The sequence below is a fragment of the Procambarus clarkii genome, chromosome 2 (genome assembly GCF_040958095.1).
Source record: "Procambarus clarkii isolate CNS0578487 chromosome 2, FALCON_Pclarkii_2.0, whole genome shotgun sequence".
Taxonomy (NCBI): Eukaryota; Metazoa; Arthropoda; class Malacostraca; order Decapoda; family Cambaridae; genus Procambarus; species Procambarus clarkii.
Window position 1 is genome coordinate 47912810 of NC_091151.1, and position 22674 is coordinate 47935483.

A 22674-nucleotide genomic window follows, 5' to 3' on the forward strand; every position below is an offset into this window, starting at 1 on the left:
TGAATTGATAAAGCTGCCCATTTCATTATGTATGAGGTCAATTTTTTTTTATTGGAGTTAAAATTAACGTAGATATATGACCGAACCTAACCAACCCTACCTAACCTATCTTTATAGGTTAGGTTAGGTTAGGTAGCCGAAAAAGTTAGGTTAGGTTAGGTAGGTTAGGTAGTCGAAAAACAATTAATTCATGAAAACTTGTCTTATTAGGCAAATTGGGCCTTGCATAGTAGGCTGAGAAGTGCGTTCTGGCTACTAGGTACGACATATATATATATATATAAATAATACATACATACATACATACATACATACATACATACATGTATATACATACATATATATATACAGATACATACATGTATATATAACACACACACACATTTGGCCTCCATAAGAACATAGTGGATGCCAAAACCACCAGTACAATGGTTTCAAAGCATTATATGACCAGATTGTTGGGAAGATGGAACACCACGAGCATGGCTCTCATCCTGTAACTACTTAGGTAATTATACACACACACACTCACACAGCTAAGTGTGTACACACACAGTCACTCACTCTGTATATGGACTTTAATTACTGGGAAAAATCTTTATCCAAGAGTTATACAGTGGATTAAAGAGGTTTAAAGTGAGCTTGATTATTAATTTACAGTATGTTAATGTTGTGAGGGGTGACGAGTACAGTGATGGTGGAGGGAAAAGATTAGACATCATCCAACTAACTGCACTTCAAATTTGAATGCAAAGCTGGATTCCAGTGATGATGGAGCTTTGTATTCATAGAGCACTCACCTAAGTTAACGATGCTTCTGCATTTTGTTTTGGTAAATTGCTTGCTTTCTTTTACTCATAGATGTTACCTTGTTTTGCTTGTCTCATAGATTACTGGCTTCCTGTTTTTTGTACTGTCTTTCAACTCGATCCTTTGTGTAAAGGGGACATAATCGAACAAATGAACAATTTACACATGACTCGGTTCTGTATTTTTTATAATGCAATTAGCCTAATCTTTATGTTGCACCTTTTCAATTTATCTCATTATTTCGAGTCACCATGTTTTGTAAAATTAATTACCCATACTGTATTTTTCCATGCTATAGGAAGCCACTAGGCATCTAGATCATGAACACGTCCTGATTTGGCTACATGTTTTACAATCAGGTATACCTAGTTAAGATTCTTTTTTTTTCTTTGGTCATTTTTATTTGTATCGTCCTTGAGGTGTCCATTCAGTATCTCAAGAAAACACCTCTCAGTAATGAGCCAATGAGGATTGCTGCTATTGACATCAAACAGTGTAGGCTTACATTGTTGTAAGCCTTGATAATGGTTCAGGACGGACCGAAACGTCATCGTCTCTTCACTTTCTAGGGATAACAATGTGGTCAACAATGGTTTGTTGGTGGTTTGGTCAACAATGTAGGCTTGGTTACTATTTTTTTTTGTTCTCTATGGGATAAGTCGAGTGCCGTGATACATACTTGAAACCCGCAACAGTTATGTCATCCTAATATTAAAAACCTTTAATTATTGAGCTGTGTTACTCCATAGCAGCTCTTGTTTCATGAGGCTTAAGATGAGTTACAGGAAGGGGAAAGCTCCAACTTGCTAACAAGAGTCAAAATCTGTTTGCTTCTGAACTAACCTGTGTAAAAACAACCAGTCGTATTATAAATTTGAAGGAGCAGCAGGCCCAGAGAGTTCAGTCACAACAGAAGCTGTCCCACTCTCACCACCACCATCATCCATCCATCCATCCATCCATCCATCCATCCATCCATCCATCCATCCATCCAATCCATCCATTCATTCATCCACCCAATCCATCCATCCACCCAATCCAATCAAATCAATCGATCAATCCATCCTTACAAACCATTCATTTATCAGTCGTCCTTGCTCCCCACCCCACCTACCCTACTCATGTCATTAGAGAAAAGGACAGGTAGGTCTGTGAAGAATTTAATAAACATGTCAAAGATACAGTATATTTAAAATGGAACCATGGCAAGAGAATGTATGGAAACAGCATTGGATATCATTATAGTTACCAAAGCATAAGGGCCAGACCAGATATTGCCTCAGCAACAAAAGGAAACTTAAATGGATACTTTGTACTCTGTTAGCTAGGGCAGTAGTTTTGATTCTTTTTTATATGAAACCCATTTCTCTTCATGTTTGTGGCACACCTATTTCAGTATTATGAGTTGTACATGCTTCAAGAAAGAACAGTGCAGAGATGAAAGTCATGTTCTCAACAGTGAGGGGAATATGGATGGACATATTTATGAATGAGACCAACAAATTTTTCTCTCTAAGGTTTTGTCAAAATGGAGGCGAGTGTAGTGATGGTAATATTGAATAATAATTGTACAGTATTTATAAGTTATAATTGCAGAAAATTTAGTAAATTTTGAAAATATTTTACATGATGTCGATGACAATGTAAATAGTGGCATATACTGTAATTGCAAAATTTGAAATGCAACATCTGTACAATGCAAGTACATGTGCCATCTTGACCTCTGTAAATATGATTTTGTCAGCTATTCAGTTGTGGATCTGACTTGGCTCTTAGTTTGGAAGCTAGAACACAGCAGTGCTACCAGACATTTTGCACAACCCATCATTATTGTTCTTGATCAGCAGTGGCTATTGAGGAGTGCCTCCTACACACACCATTATATTACACTGAGATACGTAATATCCTGCCGTCGGAATTTTAAAATGCAGGTAATCTTTCAGCCTAGCTTTAGCTAGTGGCAAACCCAAGAGAAAGCTTGTTGGATATAGATTTTGAGCAGATATAGACCTTTTAATTGCAGTTGAATCTGACCTCCCTAGGAATGTTGTGTTTTGAGAAAATTTGCAAATTTAAACTATAAATCCTTGGTTATATTAAGGGAATAACATCTTGACAACTTGGAAAAAGATTTAATCAGTGTTGATAAACAAGTAAATGCAAGGAACAAGTCTGACTAATGCTGATGTTATTTTATGGTTACTATAAATACTGTACATACAGTAATTTGCAGATGGAGGACCAAACAAAGAGAATGTGGAGATAGATAAGCAGTTTGAAGTCTTTTAAAAGTTCTCAAAGAAAGAACTTGACTTCAGTATGCACTTGGAGAATGATAGATTTTTTATAGTGTACATTATATACAGTACAGACTTTTCAAGAATTGGAAGATAGTTTGAAACAATTAACATTGAGAGATTTTTGAGAGGCTTGCCAAGAGAGCTTGAACTCAAGCTTATATCATTCTTCCATGTCACTGGACCCTCAGCATTTCAACTTCAAACTCCACCTCCTTCCTCAGTTAACATCATACTTACCTAGATGTCATTCCAAGATTGTATGTGGAGGAACATCTGGATCCTTGGTGAGTACCTTTGTACTGTATTGTATAATATTACTGTACTGACATTCATATTGTTGGGAGGACGATTATGTTCATATATCCGATTAGTTTAACTCTTGTTATTGTTATTGAATGGCACAATAGTTAAAAGGAAAAATAGCTCTTATCAGTGAACTTTCTGAGGGGCAAAATGTCTCTCCTTGTAGTTAGCTACAATGAGATAGCTCCACAACTGTAAGTTACATAAGCTCTTGCAAGTCCTTAATAGCCCAATGGAGACCAGAGGCCAAAACCTAGTCATCCCCCCCTTCCCCCAGAGATGCAGGGGGCAGGGGAGTCATGCTCACCTTCACTGAAGAAACAGAGTCCTAGAAAGGAAGCAAATAAAAACAGACAACTGCAAGATTCACAGAAAAAAAGTGTAGCAAACTACTCTGCAAACTATCCACCCCAGTAGTCAAGTCATATTTCCCTAGTAACAGCTGTCCACAACCAGGTGGCAGCACAACTGCAGCAACCAGCTCCCTTTGTCAATTAAATGTGTTTGACAGCTCTGTGAGTTACCAGATTTTGTAGATATTCCAGACATTCTAGATAAGTGTTGACCATTTTTTAGACTGTTCAAGGAGACTCATTTGCTTTTGTATTACAAGCCACACATGTTGCCTGGGCAGCATTTTCCCAGGCACACTCTTGATGTTCCTGCCTGAAAGGGTTGCTTTTCTGGTGGGTTCAGGTGTTTGGCCCATTGAGGTCGGCTTCCTGTGGATGGTGCATTGCCCTGAATAGTGTAAGGTGGCTTTGACTCCTCTGCTAGTCACTGAGGTTGGGGGGTATTCTGGGGTTATTGATTAAGGGGGTGCATTAGGGTTCGCTTCCTTGTACATACGGCACACTGCTGAGGCCCTTGACATGCATTTCTTCTTTATGCTGCTTTTGGTGTCAATTCAATTTTCGATCATCTCTAGTGCCTGGGTGACCTGCTTGGTCCTTACCTTCAGGGTTCTGGCAAGTCCCATGGATCTTTGGTGTGGTTCATTATGGATTGGCCCACTGAGCCTACACTCACCACTTATGAGTTTCAGGGATGTCCATCAGCTTTGCTGCATGCTGATGGTCAATTGTACTGTATCCCTGTGCCACCTGTTAAGTAGATATTACTCTACCATGAGGCCTTCGATGTTTGGGTTTGCTGACTAGTGATCAGCAGGCTTCCTGGGGTCTTTGGGAAGGTCCCCTCCTTCAGGAGCATAATATGGTTCACAAGTTTGCAGCAGTGTGGCAACCTTCTGTACAAAGTTTGACTCTGGGCTCCATTTTCCACTTCCTTTCTGACTGCTTCCCGGTGGTTCTGAAGGGGTCCTTTAGTTCTTCTTTATTGGTTTGTTAAAGCTTAGGGTGCATCATTTGTCATATCTAGTTGGAGTTATTTGTCTGTCCTTGCTCAAGACCTAGCCTGCTGTGGGGGATGCATTTGTTTGTTGATCCAGTCTCTTTAAGTCCCCTGTTCCAGAGGATTCATTTGTTTCGGGTTGTTTGCAGCATCATTGCATCTAGGTCACCCTGTGGTCTTTCCATAACCCCATGATGTTCAGAAGTTTATGGCTCCAACCACTTAGAGAATCCTCGTCACGGCCCTTGTGGATTTGTTCATTTGATGCATCACGCTATTGTGTTTTCCGAGTGTAATGAAGTAAGGGCGAAGAGGGAGAACGGCCTATTAACATAGCTCGAGTGCATGGGGGAGTTGTGTAAAACCCTGGTTTGTGTCTCGGAGAGGCTGCAGGATCCAGTATTTTCAGTAGAACTTCGGTTTTAACTCTTGACCATGTCGTAGCTCAGTCGATAAAGGCAGCGTCTGGGATGATCACGGACGTAGGTTCGAATCCTCGTCACGGCCCTTGTGGATTTGTTCATTTGATGCATCACGCTATTGTGATTTCTGTGTGTACTGTACTATTGTAATTAGTCTTGAGCTGATAGCTGAAGCTTATGGATGTTGGAGGTCTTGTAGGATCCTGGTGGCTTGTTATCTGATCAGTGTCTCTGGTTCCCATCAGTCTTGTGTTACCCTGGGTAAGGTTTCATGTCTGAAGGCCAAATCCCCTTTTTGAGGGTTTAGACACTGTTCAGCCCCATCCAGAAAACCACTATTGAATGTAATGAAACACCTCTTTCTGGGGAAGCTTCAGTGGCTTCCTGAACCCTCCATCTCTACCAGTTATTTTTTTTAATATAAAAGCAGCTCCCGTGGTGTTTCAACCTGGTGATGGTCAATTGTTACTAGCGGGTGTATGACTTAACTGCAGGGTGGATCATTTGCTTCATTTTATTTACTTTCTGTGAACCTTGTAGTTGTCTGCTTTGCATTAGACATTAGAATCTTGGGGTAGTCCCAGAAGTCTGAAAAGAGGCAAATGCACTATCAATATTCAAGAAATGATGTGGACAAGAAGTTCTAAACTGCAAACTGGTCCTACAAACATACATTCTATGCAAATAACTAGAGAAAATTATCAGGAAAAGAATGGTAGGGTACCCTAAGAAGAAAAACTTTGTAATGAAGTGATAACTTGGTATTGTAGGGGAACCTATCTCTCAAAGATGACAGTCAAACAAGGATCAGTACTGGATGTCTATCTGTTCATGATCTACATAAATGGCCTTCCTGAGAATGTGGTTTCATTAGTCATTATTTGTAGATGGTGCTAAGCTGTTGAGGAGAATAACAAGAAGAAAGGACAGCAAATGGCTGCAGGCATGGTAAGACAAAGGGCTATTAAAATACAGAACATGTGTTATTCCTAACAGCCAGAACTACACTACTAGGCTTGGTAGGCAAGGTGTGCAATGCTTAAAATAGCCAGTGGTTTTTATTTTCTTATAACTACAAAGCATAATTAGATTTTAGTGAAACATTTAGAAACGTAAGCAAGAAATCATTCTGAACATTATACATAGCATATGTCAGGCCAGTTCTAAAATATGTAGCATTAATATAAAATCCCAACCATGTGAAGCAGAAAACAATTAGGCCTAGGTAAGCATGTATATTTGTGTGAAGACACACACACACACACACACACACACTCACGCACACACGGATGGATGCCAAAACCCGTCATTAGTTTCAAAGCGTTATATGACAGAGTGCTGGGTAGACGAGACACCACGAGCATAGCTCTCATCCTGTTACAGCTGAGGTAATTACACACATGCATGCACGCAAAAAAAAAAAAATGATGAATGTATGCAAATAATATTTATAATATTGTTTGTATTGTGACATGTGCCTGACAGGGTTACTTTCCTCAGTCCACTGCAGTCAAAACATATCCAATTCCTACCTCATTTTCTCACTTTATTCCTTGTTTTAACACCATAATTAAATTGTTTATGGCAGTCAGTTGAAGTCATGTATGCGTTACAGTACATGTATGTTGGAGGGCTGACCACTGAACACAAGTGTGATAAGTCTTATCCAAAGGACTAGGCTACCAAAGAAAAAACTGTTCAACTGTAACAAGACTTATCACTTTTGCTCATGGGGCGATTGAGTGCCAGGCCACCCAAGGTGCACCTCGCATTCCGCGGTAGCGCACAGTTTTTAATCTTGGTTTTCACTCTTTTTCAATTTTGTTACGTCAATTCTTGTCCTAGGTCTTTCATTTTTGTATCAATGTATTCACAATAAAATTCCCTACAGGTACTCTTTTTAACATATAAAGTTCAAAAGCGAGGCGTACCACCCGCACCAAACAGAGAAAGTGACAGCGCGTTAGCAGTGAGTGCTCAAGAGCAATAAAATGGGTATACTCTTTTTTTTTAACTTTGTTACCTCAATTCTTGTCCTAGGTCTTTAATTTTGGTATCAATGTGTTCGCAATAAAATTCCCTACAGGAGTATATGCATATAAAGTTCAACACCGCGGCGCACCCTTCCCAAAGCCAAGCCGAAAGCTGGCCAAATTTTTTAATTTTTGTCGTCATACTGCGTCATTACCGAACGTTCGTCTACTAAATTTTGGACGCCATACTGTGTCATTAACGAGCGAAAGTGCTAAGTTATGCTCCGAAACTTCACTCTCAAAGAACTAGTTTGGCATGTTTGCTGCTGATTTGTGATATGTTGTGGGAGAAGGGCACACTGGATGAAAAATATGCTGTCTAATTCATTTGATCATTTGTTTCTACTATGATACATATTATAATTTTGTTTATTTGAAGAAGAATGTAAAACATTCAGCAGAGAATGTAAAACATTCAGCAGAGAATGTTTACCAAGTGTGCTAGAGTCAGTGTGCTATTATGTACTTTTTGTATATAATATGTAATAGATTCATTAACATATAATACCACATGGAAAGTTTTTGGAAGTTTTAAAGAAGTTTAAAAGGCATGTTCCTATTATGCTTTTAGGATGCTTCGTAATAACATTTAAGGTTTTGCTCTGTCTCAGTCTTTCGAATCCTTTTTATAACTATCGGACAGAAATAATTTGATCTACTTGGGTGTTTCAGGGTCTTAAAGGTATTTCTGTTTTTAGTATTGTATTTTAGTTTATATCTTCAATGCAATATTTTATGGCTCTTTCACATCCAAAGGCAGTCTTTATTCTTTTCACACTTTTTTTTTTTTAGTGCATGCAGAGGGCAGTTGCTTCACTCATGCAATATTCACATCAACATGCTGGCATTTTCGGTAAGTGTTATATCATTGTTCTTGGGCCTTCATTTCAAATGTATGGAGAAAAAAAACGTATAAATTACTGGATTTTGTAATGGATTGATGAACTCAATACTTCTATATAAATGTGATGAAAATACTGTATATAAATATTCAATAGCCAGAGTTCCAGTATACGACAGCATTGAGGAAGTTATTACACCGAGTGGACTGTTATGAAAAATATGACTTGGTAGAAAAAGGTTGCTATAAATAAATAACATTCTGCAAATGTTAATCTACTCCTAACTAGTTGAAATGTGAATACAGCATACACAATAAATTTTCACTGTTGCAGCTTTATTTTATGCATTTTGCCATATTACATGGGGGCAAAAACATGGATACAGTATTGTACTCGAATTAAAATATTTTTGGTAGTAAAATTTTGGTTCTTCTTGAATTTGCATGGCATTGTTAGTCATTGATACCAGCAGTATTATGCTATTATCAGTTTTATTAGGTATCCCCATAAGGATGGGTTTACTTGGTTTTCATATGAATATATTTCATAATAATATATTTCATAATAAACATATGAAAATCTTATGGCTTTCATATGTTTATTTGATTGGTACCCTTGTAAATACTGTATAAGGAGAATGATGTTGAATGTCAGATTGAAACTTCCAGTTTTTTATATGATAGCACAAGGGAGGTCCCTGTTGTCATTGGATTGCGTAGCCCCTGGTGGTGGATATTAGAAGCATTTTATCACTTCCGTTTGGAGGGGAGGGGGCAAAGTCTTTGAACAATATCTCTTTAGTGAATTGACATTGCTGCACTAAAATTACACGTCATAAAATTACGTACCAGGTATTGAGGCATTGAGCCCGAAACCAGTTTTATGCCTCAAGACCCCTAAGTGGATTGAGTGGATTGTATGGTGGCCAGGATACATTATTTATTAGTGTATGATGGTTCAGTGCTGAAGGCATGTGCTTGAGAGTACCCAGGTTGCAGGTTAGAATCCTCATGGCTCCAGTTGATTTTCTCATTGATTCATTATGCTAATGGGATTTCTTTGTGCAAAAAATAATAAATTGTGTGTGTGTGTGTGTGTGTATATATATATATATATATACGAATGAATGAAAACTCCACACCCTAGAAGTGACTCGAACCCGGACCGCCAGGAGCATATTGCAACTGGTGTTACGGTGCCTTAAACCACTCGACCATCAGTGACCGTACATAAGGAGGTGATAGCCGAAGCTATTTGAACCGACGGCATTTTGATGGTAATCTTGGGCATAGCTATTTCATCAAATCATTTCATTTAAGTGGAGCCACGTGAGCAACACAACTGCGAACAAGCTTGAATGGTTCCCAAGCATATGTGCAACTGAAAACTCCACACATAGTGTCCCTTGGGAACCAGGGGCAAGCATCTAAATCCTTGTTTGCATTTGTGTTGCTCAAATGGCCCCACAAAATGAGGTGATTTGATGAAATAACTATACCCAAGCTCACCACCAAGTGCCATTGGGACGGTGGGGGAAATAGCCTCGGCTACCAAAGTCTTTTGTACGGTCACGGCTGGTCAAGTGGTTAAGGTACCAGATACGCCAGTTGCATAATTTGCATATGCACAAACAAATAAGTACAGTCCATTGAGAAATATTCCATGAGGATCTTTATTTTTGGTGTTTACACTTTTTTTCTCTGAAGATAATACTGTAGTGTGTGAGATCCTTCCAGAGTATCTCAAGTCTTCAATCTACCAAACATTTCCATGCATTCTGGTGAAGGCCCAATGACAGATAACTAAATACTTGCAGAGTTCAGCATTTTAATTAGGTTATCACACAGAAGCAGCTACTGTCTGCACTGGTTTCAGTAAATGCAGGCAGCTAGATGGCTGCTGATTCAAGTATATAACTGGATGGAAGATTTGGTAGTGGCATATTGACTTTTATCAAGAATTACCAAACCCCGCTGGAAGAATAGGCTATACAAGAACATTATAAACATAGTACTGTATTGAGATTAAGTGAAATAAAATTTCTTCGTTACATTGTAATTTAAGTCCTGTTTGCATTTGTATTAATCTTATTTTTAGGTGATTAAATTATCTCCAATGTGGAACTTAATTTTGTTTCACAGTTTAATTTGTTCTGCATATTCATAGATCTAAACCAGAAATTAAATTCACGATATTTGGGATCATTCCTTTCTCTCCCAGATTAAACTTGATATTTTTTAACATTTTCATATGAAGTCTTCAGAGTTAAAGCAACACATTGAAAAACAAAGGGGAGAGTTCAAGGCAAATGCTTCAGTATTAAAACTGTAAAATACTGTATTAAAATCTTAGATGCTAGAGTAGACCTCATTTTTTTTCATTTGCTTCATTTCATTGGAAGATATAGTAAACCACTGTATATATTATCCAAATATCTTTGGACTTGGAGATGTTCTTTAATAGAATTGACATTACAAAATTATCAAAATAGAGTAATATACTGTACAACAATTTAATGTGTTAGCTTCATATAGTCTTAAAAACTGCTGCTACATAGATTTCCTGGCTTGGTGTTTTCTTTGGATAACTACTTGCATGCTTTTAACAGCTGCAACTGTGTGTGCTCGTACCATTTAAACATAACCTAGTTTAATTTAACAAGTTGTTTGTGCCAAGCACTTTGCTCTCATGATATTAGCACTTTCTCTAACAGTATAAAATAAACAAAAATTAAATGTCACATAAAGTTGACCTTCCCATATTTAACTGAATATATCTTTGCTGTTTGTCTAACATTTCAATACATTTTATATAGTTTACTCTTTTGTTAAATGCTGAGTATCTTTCAACCTTTATTTTGCACCTGGTGTAGAACTTGGCAAAGCTAAGATAGAGCTCTCGTCAATTGTTATGAAGGCACTGACTCTCACATATATAACCTAAATACAGACTGAATTCATCGCGTTCACCAGTTGATGCAACTGCTAGATCAGAGCAAAAGAAGAGCTCTTCTGGCAGTCAGCTCATGAAATCTCTAATTACAGAACTGTACATACTTTTCTGAATCTGACTTATTGTGAATAAAGCTAATAACAAGTCTGAACTTGATATAATAGGTTGTTTACAGCAGAATGATTTGTAGACATTTAGAGTGATGCCTTTGTCAAGAGACCCTTCTCATGTACCGTATTCCAATTGCTGCTCTTCGTTAATTAATTGGCAATCTACGTTATGGTTGTTTACTAATGGTTGTTGCCCCTTTTACCCTTCTAATTCCATAGTAATAGAAATTAAACATTGAGTACATCTCCTCTTCAGAAGACACAAAAATCAAGAGGTTTGTTGGTTACCCATTCATATACTGTAGGCAACATAAACTAGTAGATTCAGCAGCTAAATATTAAGCCATTAACATGTGTCCTGTTGCTCCAAAAGTCTATTTCATATTCGAATTTTTACCCAAATATTATTCATGCTATACACACTGGTTGGAAGGAAAGGTAGTTAACAACCTTGCAATAAATTAAGAGACATGAAAAATTATTTATCTTCCTCATATTACATGAATAAGAACTGGGGACACTTCATTAGCCAGATTATGTTTTCGCCACACCAGATTAACCCATGGCCACATGATGTAAGGATGTTGTGTTTCTGTCGAAATTTTCTTTTTCCGTTTACTGTTGTGCATCTTTTGGTCGAGTACTATGATTTCCAGAATTATAGAAGAGTTGCTTTCCACCAATGCCTCTGCACCAAATGCTATAAGATAAGCTGCTCTGTGAATTTGACTCCTGTAGAGTAGATTTTCTCATATCATACTCTTGTAAAGGCATCTTTAAAAGTTATTTAAATTACTTTGAATTAGTTGCAATTAAATTCTATATAGTCATATCGGCTTGGAACGTTTTTCTTGTTTACTGTTCTAATTAACTATGGTATTTTCCTAACTGTAACACTGTAATTTCATATTTAGTTATTCTGGTGTGCTACACACATTTTATAGTCAACTAGCAGACCTGGATTACCCATTTAAGAGCTACCAGTTATTCAAGTGTGGTACACACATTTAATAGTCAACTAGCAGAACTGGATTATCCATTTAAGAGCTACCACGGGGAAAGAAAAAGGGTTATTCCTGCCAGTAATGGTTCCTTTGACTACACTACAGTGCCACTCGATGGTCTTCAACACTTTTACATCATTCATTCACTTATGCTGCTATTCCATTACAATACAGTACAGTATTTGTGTTTTCTTTCTTTCCATTGACTTTTATCTTTTTCTATCCTCTTGTGCTTACAAAAATTCAGCAAATCCCATTTTTGTCACATTTACTTCTTGGTGTAAGCAAGTAGTGACTGCTTCACGTTCATGGTAACTGAACCATTGGGCAGAACTCGCTGATCTTTGCTTAATTTCAATAGTTTCTCTAAAAGTTAATGATACTTGGAGTCATATGAAATATCCTGAGAAAAATTTGTTACCTCTTCCATAAGGATGAGTTTTCAGATGGAAAAAGGTATAAATGTTAGATATATTGTACTCTTAGATATTTAAGATTTTCTCTGCATTCTTTATCTATGATATATATATATATATATTCAGTCAAGAATTTCCTTCATTATTCTATATTTGCTAAAAAAAAGTGTTCGTTTCCATCGACTGCATTCATGTTCTGTAAACTTTATTTGCTATAATTTTAATTTTACAATTGTGAGGTGTGTGTGTGTTTGAAATATAAAATAAGGATTGTGAAAATATTTGTAAAACTTTTGCAAACTTTAGGTTCTAGATTTTCCATACATTGTTTATCTTACACAAAATTTTCTAGGTATAAGTATATTGTGTGTGTTGGTATCTGTTCCATCAACCTGGCTGAGATATTTAATCATTTCTAATCTTTGCACTTTCTTTCCATACAAATCTGCGCTCGGATATTTTTGCAGTGTCATTTAAAAGATAATATTTTATTCTTGAAGTATACAAATTAAAAAGAGTGAGGGTATTATTTTTGTAATCAGATTGAGGATGAAGACAGTAATTGATTACTGTACATGGTAGCAATTCATTGGGTAATTGTACCCTGGAATTTGTCATACTGCACTGAAATAGACATCATGTTACTAGTCATTTTTTTACCTCAACAGTAATACTGGAAAACAATTGATGGCCAAATGCCGCTTGCTGATTAAGGAGAATGAGGAACTTGGTCGCATGATAACGTCTGGACGACTGGCCAAGTTGGAAGGTGAACTGGCTCTTCAACGGAACTTCAGTGAGGAGCTTAAGAAATCTCAATCAGGTGAGCTTTGTTAAGATGCATTTAGAAAGGATTTTTGTATTTTTTTTCCTCTGAGTTATAAATTATACCAAAATTTCTTGAATGTGCTGTTATATAATGTTATGGAAATTAGCATCTTTATGGAGAAGTACTGCATGTACAGTACTGGCAAATTTAATCACATGTTGGTAGCCTCAAGAGTAAAATACGACTGTTTTATATATATGTTCTAATAAGTAAATGCTGCAAGAGAAATAATTTTTGATAATTATTAAAATTTGATGATAAAAACGATACTGTAGGATTATACAGTAAAGCATACAAAATCTTAAATTTGGAAATTCAAAAACTCGAAAATATGAAATCCATTGTTGGTGTATGGCTTTCTATTTTATTCATATTTTCTCCTAACACCACACTTGATGCTTAGATAATTAATTTCTGTTACTCCTATATCAGACTCTCATTTTCCAATTGTATCCTGAATCCGCATTATCACTCCTTCATGTTCCCCTCTTCCAATATTTTTTCTTTTGTAACCAGAGCACTTGTAGCACCAGCCACTTTCCTGGAGGGACTGAAAGGTGGCTCCCTGAAACTAGCGAGCTAGCTTCTCTACTGAGTCACATCATCTTATAAGTCCTTTATGGCCTACAAAGGACCAGAACTAGAACCTGGCCTTCTTTACAGTCTCACACGGAGAAAGGGATTGTTATGATTACCCTTACCAACAAAACATCCAGAAAGCATGTGAAGCACTTACAAAGCACTGAAACAGCCTAGTGATTCTGCAAAAGATTTACTTTGGAACTAGATTGAACCCCCAGTAGTTACATCTGACCACCAACAGGTGGTAGCACTATTGGGAGCTCCCAGATTCGTAACCTCAGTCTAGAACTGAAAGACCACGAACCGACGTACTTGGTAGGGGAGGGATTGATCAGGGAGCCTCCGAGTCCCTACTAGAAAGAGGCCTTTCATTATACAAACACATGCATGGGAACAACACTGGGCAGGGAGCTCTTGGATTATCTGATAATTTTCTAGTGGTAGTGTAGTTGTTAGCTGTACAAGTGGTACTGTGTTCCAGATACAGTACCATAAATATTATGTGGAAAGGCACTAAAGAATTCTGACAAAGAAAGATGTCTAAGGATGGTTCTAGGATAATACTGTCACCAAAGGACCACACACAGGACATTGTGCGAAGAAGCATATGCTATGCTTTCCAAGTTTAGAATCTCTAAAACACTATCTCATCTTGATAACAATAATGACATCCTAAATAATTAATTGTAGTTACAGTATCCGAAGGACGTCAGTACCGTCCAAAATTAACACTATTTAAAAATTCCATTTATTATCCGAGTATTATGCTGTTTGTTTTAAAAATGCACGCCAACGTCTTCCCATTCTCTGTGGCTGTACATGGCTATACATAATGCTTTTGTGTTATACTAAGTACTACACAATTGATACAAGAAACTCGCATTTCTCCAGTTCCACGAAGTAGTCATTTGGTCACTAGTGTGCTTTGAGTATAAGGATTGGCCTCTCAAAAATTACAACATCATACATGATGGTGATGAGGATGACATCATACATGATGGTGATGAGGATGAGTTCTACTAGTGACAATGTTGCACCACCTGGACCATCAGGTGTGAGGTGGCCACTCTTCTTTACTTTATGTACTTTATCTTATGGTATTGGTAATGTTGTTTATTCTTATATGTAAATATTCATTTAGAGAATTATATTGCGAACAATTTGATACCAAATTGAACGACATAGCATGAAAATTGAGGTAAGAAAGCTGAAAAGAGTATAAACATCGCTTGGCCTGCCCACCGGGGATGTGAAAGTGTTAATTACATGGATGGTGAAATATAGAAACCGTTCATGACCTTTGCGAGACTAAAATTGGATGGAATAAGTAGTAGTTGTATGGTGCCCATATCTCAAGAAACACATCAGTAAACTGGAAAAGGAGTGAAGACATGCTACCAAATGACTTCAGGAACTGAAAAATGAAAGCTACGAAGAGAGGCTAGAAGTGTTAAATAGGCCAAAGCTACAAGATGGAAGAAAAAGAGGTGATATGATCACTATATGCTAAAATAGTAACAGGAATTGACAAAAATTGACAATGAGGAATTCTTAAAACCTGCAACTTCAAGAGCAAGAGGTCATAGATACAAGCTAAGGATATGAAGGTACAAAAAAAAGATTATAAGGTTCTCTTTTTGCAAACAGTGGTAGACATTTGGAACAAATGAGGTGGTGGCGAATATTAAAACTGTCAGTGGTTTCTTTCACCATGATGCCCCTGTTACCTAGCAGAATATAGGTACCTGGGAGTTAGACAACTGTTACGGGTTGCTTCCTGGGGGGGGGGGGTGAAAAAAATCGTTTGCTGGTTGACAGTTGAGAAGCTGGCCGAAAGATCAGAGCTCAACCCCCGCAAGCACAACTAGGTGAATAAAAAATAATCCCCCCCGCCCCCTCTATCCCACCACTTTCACCACCTACCCCCAAATTCCAGACATCCACACAGATAGTCCGTATGTAAAGTTTTTAATGCTTTGGTACATTCTCTTGTATAGAACTGTCCTTGTAACTTCTAATTGATTTAATAATTTGTGTTTCCTATGTCATATTGTATCACAGACACTACAGATTTTTCAATAAATATTTTCATTTGATCCCCCACAACTAGTGAGCTATCAGTTTTGTCATTCATTCTTATATTTTGCACTACCTCAACCAAATTTACTCTTGTTAATCTGTGAATATGTGTTATGGCTTGGGTAGTGCTTCAGTGCTCATGGAAAACTTAATGTAGTGCTAGTAGTACTTCTTCGTGAATTTTGCAGAATTGGACGAGTTCTTGCTGGAGATGGATGAAGATACAGAGGGTATGCAGGGGACCATTTACTACCTCCAGCAGCAGCTACGACAAGCTAAGGAGCGCATTACTCAACTGAATGCTCAGTTAGCACTCACTCAGACTCCAGACACACAACCAACTGATGACAGTAGTGCCCAGGTTATTTCAGATGTAGGCAGTGAACTAAATAATGAGGCAGAACAGACAGAAGAAACGACATTGGTGCCTCAGCCAAATGGAGACGCTTCACATGATGAGCCTCAAATAAATAGTGAATCCTCAGATTTAGACACTACAGCAGCAACTCCACTAACCAATGGTCGCAAACGGACGCAGAGTGAAATTGAGGAAGGGGCAGAATTAACTGAGGGGGTTACGGACACTGGAGAGATTATTAGTGGGGCTGAGGGTGTACCACCACCACAGAAACGGACCAGAACTGATGGTGAGGAGGAGATTGTAGGAGGAGAGGAGAGTACAGTACCGGTAGTGGAGAATGGTGTATTAGAATCAGAGTAGGATATGCAGGTGGCATTGCTTGCATTGTTCTCTTGTAGGGAATTGGTGGAGTGTGTAAGTTCACCAAAGGAAGACAGGGCTCCCAGCAGGAGCTCTTGCTCATGACCTGTGTGGTAAGTCATGCTGGCTCACTGTAGTCTGCCTCCCAGGCCCAGTGGTCTTTAATGTGCACCACAGTTACTGTCCAAATTTTGTACAGACAAGTCTCATTTTTGTATAGGTAATTCTAATTAAATATCTGGTGGCAAAAACATTCATAGGCATTCTTGGTCTCTTGAATTACCTTGGCAGCCATGTTGTACACTATAGGCTGCTATGGGGCCAGATCTCTATATTTGAAATTCATACACACTGCAGACAATAATATTGAGGGTTCAGCTGTTAACTAGTGTGCCCAGTCTTTATCTTCCTCCACAACACATTTCACATCCTCATGTAGATAAAGTCCCACACAATATTCATGCCTTTCAAGTTTTAAAGATGTTCCACTCAATGCTATGCAGAATGTTATGTAATAAAAGCATAATTTTCTTCACCTTTTCCATAGTTTCATGTCAGGTCCCACTAATTTTAATGTGCTATAAATTTTTCAGTCAGAAACAAGTGCTTTGTGGATTCGATATCATAGGCCATGATCCTATATGTTGCTTATTCCATTTTTTTTTTTTTTGTAATTTCAAATAGAATACATCACTAGCTTGATGCCTTTATCATCTGTGATTATCTGTTACTCCATATCCAGCTGATCCATGTCATTTACAGCAGGCTAGAAGTATATTACTACTTGATGTCTAAAAGTCCTCACAATTTAATTTCTTGTGCTAGAAAAAGCTTCACTGAGTAAAATGACTATATTTCCTCCGTCCTATACGGTACAGCCAATTGCAAGATAACTGTAGAGTAAATAGGTATGATCTTGATGGGGGAAGTAGAGAGGAGTTGGGACATTTACTGATACAGCTGGGCCTCTCATCCTCTTGACGAGATTGTCTATCATAAACACCTTTTAATTCCCAGTAATGTGTTGATAAAGAGTCATTTAAGATGCACATGTCTGGTTCCAGCATCAGAACCATTTGTTCCCAATATCAATGTCAAAGCTGTTTAGTTAAATTATGAGGTTCACAATTCTTGATGTTGAGATTTTTATTTTAATTCTACCACAGGGTATATAAATACTTCTAATTTTGCTCTGCTGATATTTGATGTACAGTTTGGGAAAGAATGCAGGCTGAATGAGTTTGCTGAATATATTCTTATTATAATAAATATGTGCTTGGTTTTCTAGGTTTATTGTTTTTTATATTTATAATTGTTATAACTATTAATGACAGCATGTACTCATGATATCTGTGGTGCAAGAATTTTTTTAGTATGTAAATTTAGCAATGAAAAATACAAGTACAGTACTGTAGATATTTTCAATATTTGAAATATGTAATTCCAACATCATTGATACTAGCCTTATCCACTAATATTGGTGACTTGCATAGACTTGGGAATTGTTTGGTTGTAAATGCTAATATAACTGCAATAAATCTCATATTCTTATAAAAAATATTTGTAAAAAATATTAGACCTTTCGTGTTTATTTTCAATTCCATTTATTTTTTTATTATCTGTAGTAGCAAATGATACTAGGGAAGAGTTGTTTGATCAGGAACTTTCATCATGGCTGTGAGGACTGTGTGTGTGTGTGTGTGTGTTCGTGAGGACATGTTGGTATGACCCCCTTTCCTTTATATTTTTGTTGGTATGCTCTCATCCCTTTATTATTTATGTGAATTCTACTTCAACTTGTACAAATTTTTTCTCTTTTGTTCAACTTCTATCTCCATTCACTCCCCTTCTTCCTTATGTTAACTTTGTATCCACTTCCTTTGTTGTTTTCTCCACCTAATCTCTTATTTCCTTTTCCCTCTGCCTCTTCCTCCTCTTTTCCTTTGCCTACTTTACCTTCTCCACAACCTTCTATCCTTTCTCTTTCCATCTTGTTTCCAACTTCATCTCACACACATTAATACTACTGTGGCATTTTCTATTACTGCCAAGATGACTGTCACAGCCCAAACCTCCCACTTCATCTCTCTCTCTCATGCCTATTCCCTTCACCTGCCTTCTTCCCACAACAATGGATTTCCTATTTTATAATAAATTTGTAAATTTTTGTTGTAAAATCTGGTGTTCATATTTAAAATTAAATATTTGTGTCCATTATGTGATTTTCATATAGTGTATAAAGGTAGCAAAATATATATATTTTAACAAATGTTCTTTAAAAGGTAATCTTCAAAATTGAAACTAAATTACACAATGGATTTTCTTTTGTGAATGAGTTGTGTTTGAAGCTAGAGACTGGCCATTGTAATAAATACATTAGTAGTTCACTAAAAATTGTTGTTTTCTGAAGAGTGTAGCAATGACATGAGATGCATCTTTTAAAATGCTGCAGTGGAGTTTGAAAAAATATATAGAATATAATATTTTATATTGTGTGTGTGTGTGTGTATGTATGTGTGTGTGTGTATATATATATATATATATATATATATATATATATATATATATATATATATATATATATATATATATATATATATATATATATATATATATATAATATACATACATACATACACACAATATAATGTGTGTATATATATAAAATAAATAAATTAAAGTAGCTGACATCAGTAATGGTTGAATGGGAACACAAGAAGGTTAGGCTATGGTCTGCAGTTGAAGAACGTGTTTTTGCCACGAATGATTAGTTGAATGATGCTGTTACTACTTTGTGGTGGTCAGGAAAATGCTGCTCTTCACAGTCTTCAGTTTACACTCCAGTTTTTAGTTAAGAATTAAACCAGTACTGAAAAATGCAGGTACAAATAAATATTTTACTTTATTTCTAATTGTGGTGTTTCTTTTCACCTTTGTGTAGTGTCCTCAAACATTAGACCTGGTATGCATAAAAACAAAATTAAAGTTCATTTGGAGATAATGTTTCACCTGTAAGGGTATTTATAAAGTTAGATAACATTTTTTAGTGTGTACAGGTTAAACAGTACTTCCAGTCTACTTCGCAACTTTGTGTTTCTCAACATTGTTGTCATCCCTTTGCTCTCTTCAACCATTGGCCTTCTTACCTGGTATTATTTATACTAAAGATTTGTTTTTCATCATAATGCTAGTAAGAGATCTTTATTCCCTGGCTTCCAAAGCATCTTTTGAGACTACTAATAAGGTCTGTTGCAGGTTGGCCATGTCATTAGTTTTGTCACGGACGAATGGTAAGTGTTGAATGTTTTTGCAATGGGACTACTTAAAGAGTAAAAAAAGAATATGCAGAAACTGAATCATTGAATTTTTAGGGAAGTCAATCACCATTGTGTCAATGATGATTGACAATCATTTGTGTCAATCATTCAGTCTTGTAAAATCAGTTCTATTGTATGATCAGTTCATATTAAATCCAATCTCATAGCTTTGCTCCCACTAATAACCAATTCCATACAAGATTCCAGATTGTATATAACCCTATACTTCCTAAAACCACTGCCCAGTTATTAATTCTGTGATCCATGATTGTTAGCAGGGTCATTAGTCTGGCATTACAGGTAACAAACTGGGCAATCTTAAAAGTGACTTAACCCCCTTGACCTTCCTGCCGCTGTAATAGATGGTGGGAAATAGCTCTGGCTAGGTTGCATATTGGCCCCATTCACTTAACTCAAAAGCACTTTATGGAACTCCACCCTGTTCCTTATTGTCCAAACTGCATCATGCATCTCTATAGAATTTTCCAATTTTCAGGATGATCTTATGTCTTGCTTTCCTAATGTCTCTTGAGTCACTTGTCCCATGATAGAATCCTTGGTGAATCAGATACCTATGGTATCTCATGCCTTATGTCATTTTGTTTTCATATTGGCATCCTGAATGATATTTAGCACCTTTTGAATATCTAACGACAGACTGTGATACAGTCTTCCCAGCTTGGTGCCTTCTTTTGCTAATTACTTACTCTCCTGCAAATGACCTCATATATCATATAACCACAATCACTCATATCATCCCAGTTCTTTATAAAACCTTAATCCATAATTTCCCATAGCAGGCATTTACTAACATACCTAGCTAAGAGCCACCATGGCCAAAATATTCATATGAACAAATGTATTCCTCCAATCCTCACTTTTGTCAGGTCATAATACAGTACTTGAACGAGAAGGCAAACACTTCGTGTTGAAAATCCCCGACCTGAGTATCCCGCCTCCTGGTAACTTAACCAGGACAAGCTCAAAGAATAGTATGCCCTCCTGTCATACATACCAACCCAACACAAAGGATACTTCTAGCAGTTTTTCTTATCTAACGTGAAACTGCAAAGGTTGAAACAAGGAAGATCAAAAATGACGACAGTGACCTGCTAGATGATGATGAATGCGCGTCTTCTATATGTAAGTGTTCATTTTTTCTCTTCTTACTGTTTAACTTAAGCATACGTGTAAATTATCAAGATATCTTTAATAGTTTTTGCATTATTAATTATTGAGTTGGGTATAGTGTCATTGGGTGTGCAATCTGTAAAAAATCCCATCATCATTTTCTTTTTCAAAATGTATTTTACTTGAAATAATTTAATTATACTAACATGTAATTGCATTACTTGCTTTAACCTAAAATAAAAAAAAAATAAAAAGTGTTTCTCGTTACTGTGGTATTTTGAAAGTAGGAAAACTTTGACAACTTTTTTTTTAATGGTGCTGAGCCCGGTGTGTTAGTAAATATCTTGTATAATCCCATGGACCAAGTTACAAGTCAAGCCTGGCCCCCAAACTAGGCTTTGGAAGTAGAATTTCCAGAATCCACTCCAGGTATACTCGGGTATAATCAAGGAAACTGGATTTTCTAAGGGATTGTGATTATACGAGGAACGAGTTGCTATCCCTTTTTTCTAGCAGTTTGCCGACTGCCCCTTTGCTTGTTTTCTGGGCCACCACCTACCATCACAGCTTTACTTTCTTTGGTCTTAGATGTGTCAGTCACAATATTCTATGCAGTTTAACCATTTTCTATAACTTGTTCTATTTCTCAGTTTCAAGTTTTCTTTTGCCTCTGCTTCATTACCACATCTTTCTCCTGTTCTTTATCAATATTCTTTACTCGTTCTGCTATTATAGGTAGTCTTTGACATGATATTCTTATAATTCACACTGCTTTTCTGTTACTACTAACCCCATTAATCTGTTACCCCTAATGTGCTACTTGTTAAGTCAACCATTACATACATTAGCTTGTCACTTTATCTCTGCTTCAGCTTTTCTATACTTTTCGACACGACTTGATAATGGTCCAGGATGGCCTGAAACATTATAATTTCTCCATATTCTGATGTGTGGTTTGATCATCATTCTCATCTAGTGTTTTTCCCCCAGCATGTGTTCATTTTGGGTTTTTGCAATAGTCATTCATTTTTATTCTCGGTTTTATTATTTAGCTATTTTGAAGGTAACTACAACTTTCATAAACTTTTGATCTTGATTAGATTCGGGTTTATTTATTCATTAATTGTTTACGTTACAACTTTGAATAACGCCCATGATCTTATTTCTTTAATTTGTATCCCTATATCCTAGTACCATCTAGGACAGGAAGCCAGGTAGCTTGTGAAGATATTTGAGGTAACCCACTCCTCCCATTATTACATGTCTGTAGTTAGGCAGTTTGGGGATTCCTCTCTTCATTACAGTAGTTATAAAAACAGTACAATATTTTTTTTCAGTAACTATCTCCTCACTGTCCTCATTTTTATCTATAACTACTGCATGCCATTAAACTAAACTTTTAATGTTTTAAGTTTTATTCAAAATTATGCAATTGACTTAAGGTAGATTATTTCTAAGACTTGTCATTTT

At 36.7% G+C, this 22674-nt stretch overlaps 1 protein-coding gene across 2 annotated transcripts in view; it reads left to right on the forward strand.

Annotated features, from left to right (window-relative positions):
• LOC123762299 (female lethal d) overlaps positions 1–19668 on the forward strand; it is a 34984-nt gene extending 15316 nt beyond the window's left edge. For both annotated transcript variants that reach the window (XM_045748731.2, XM_069325455.1), the window contains exons 5-6: positions 13214–13368; positions 16224–19668. In XM_045748731.2, the coding sequence (XP_045604687.1) occupies positions 13214–13368; positions 16224–16756 (688 nt within the window). In that variant the 3' untranslated portion in view covers positions 16757–19668. The remainder of the gene's footprint in view (positions 1–13213; positions 13369–16223) is intronic.
• Positions 19669–22674: the final 3006 nt, after the last annotated feature.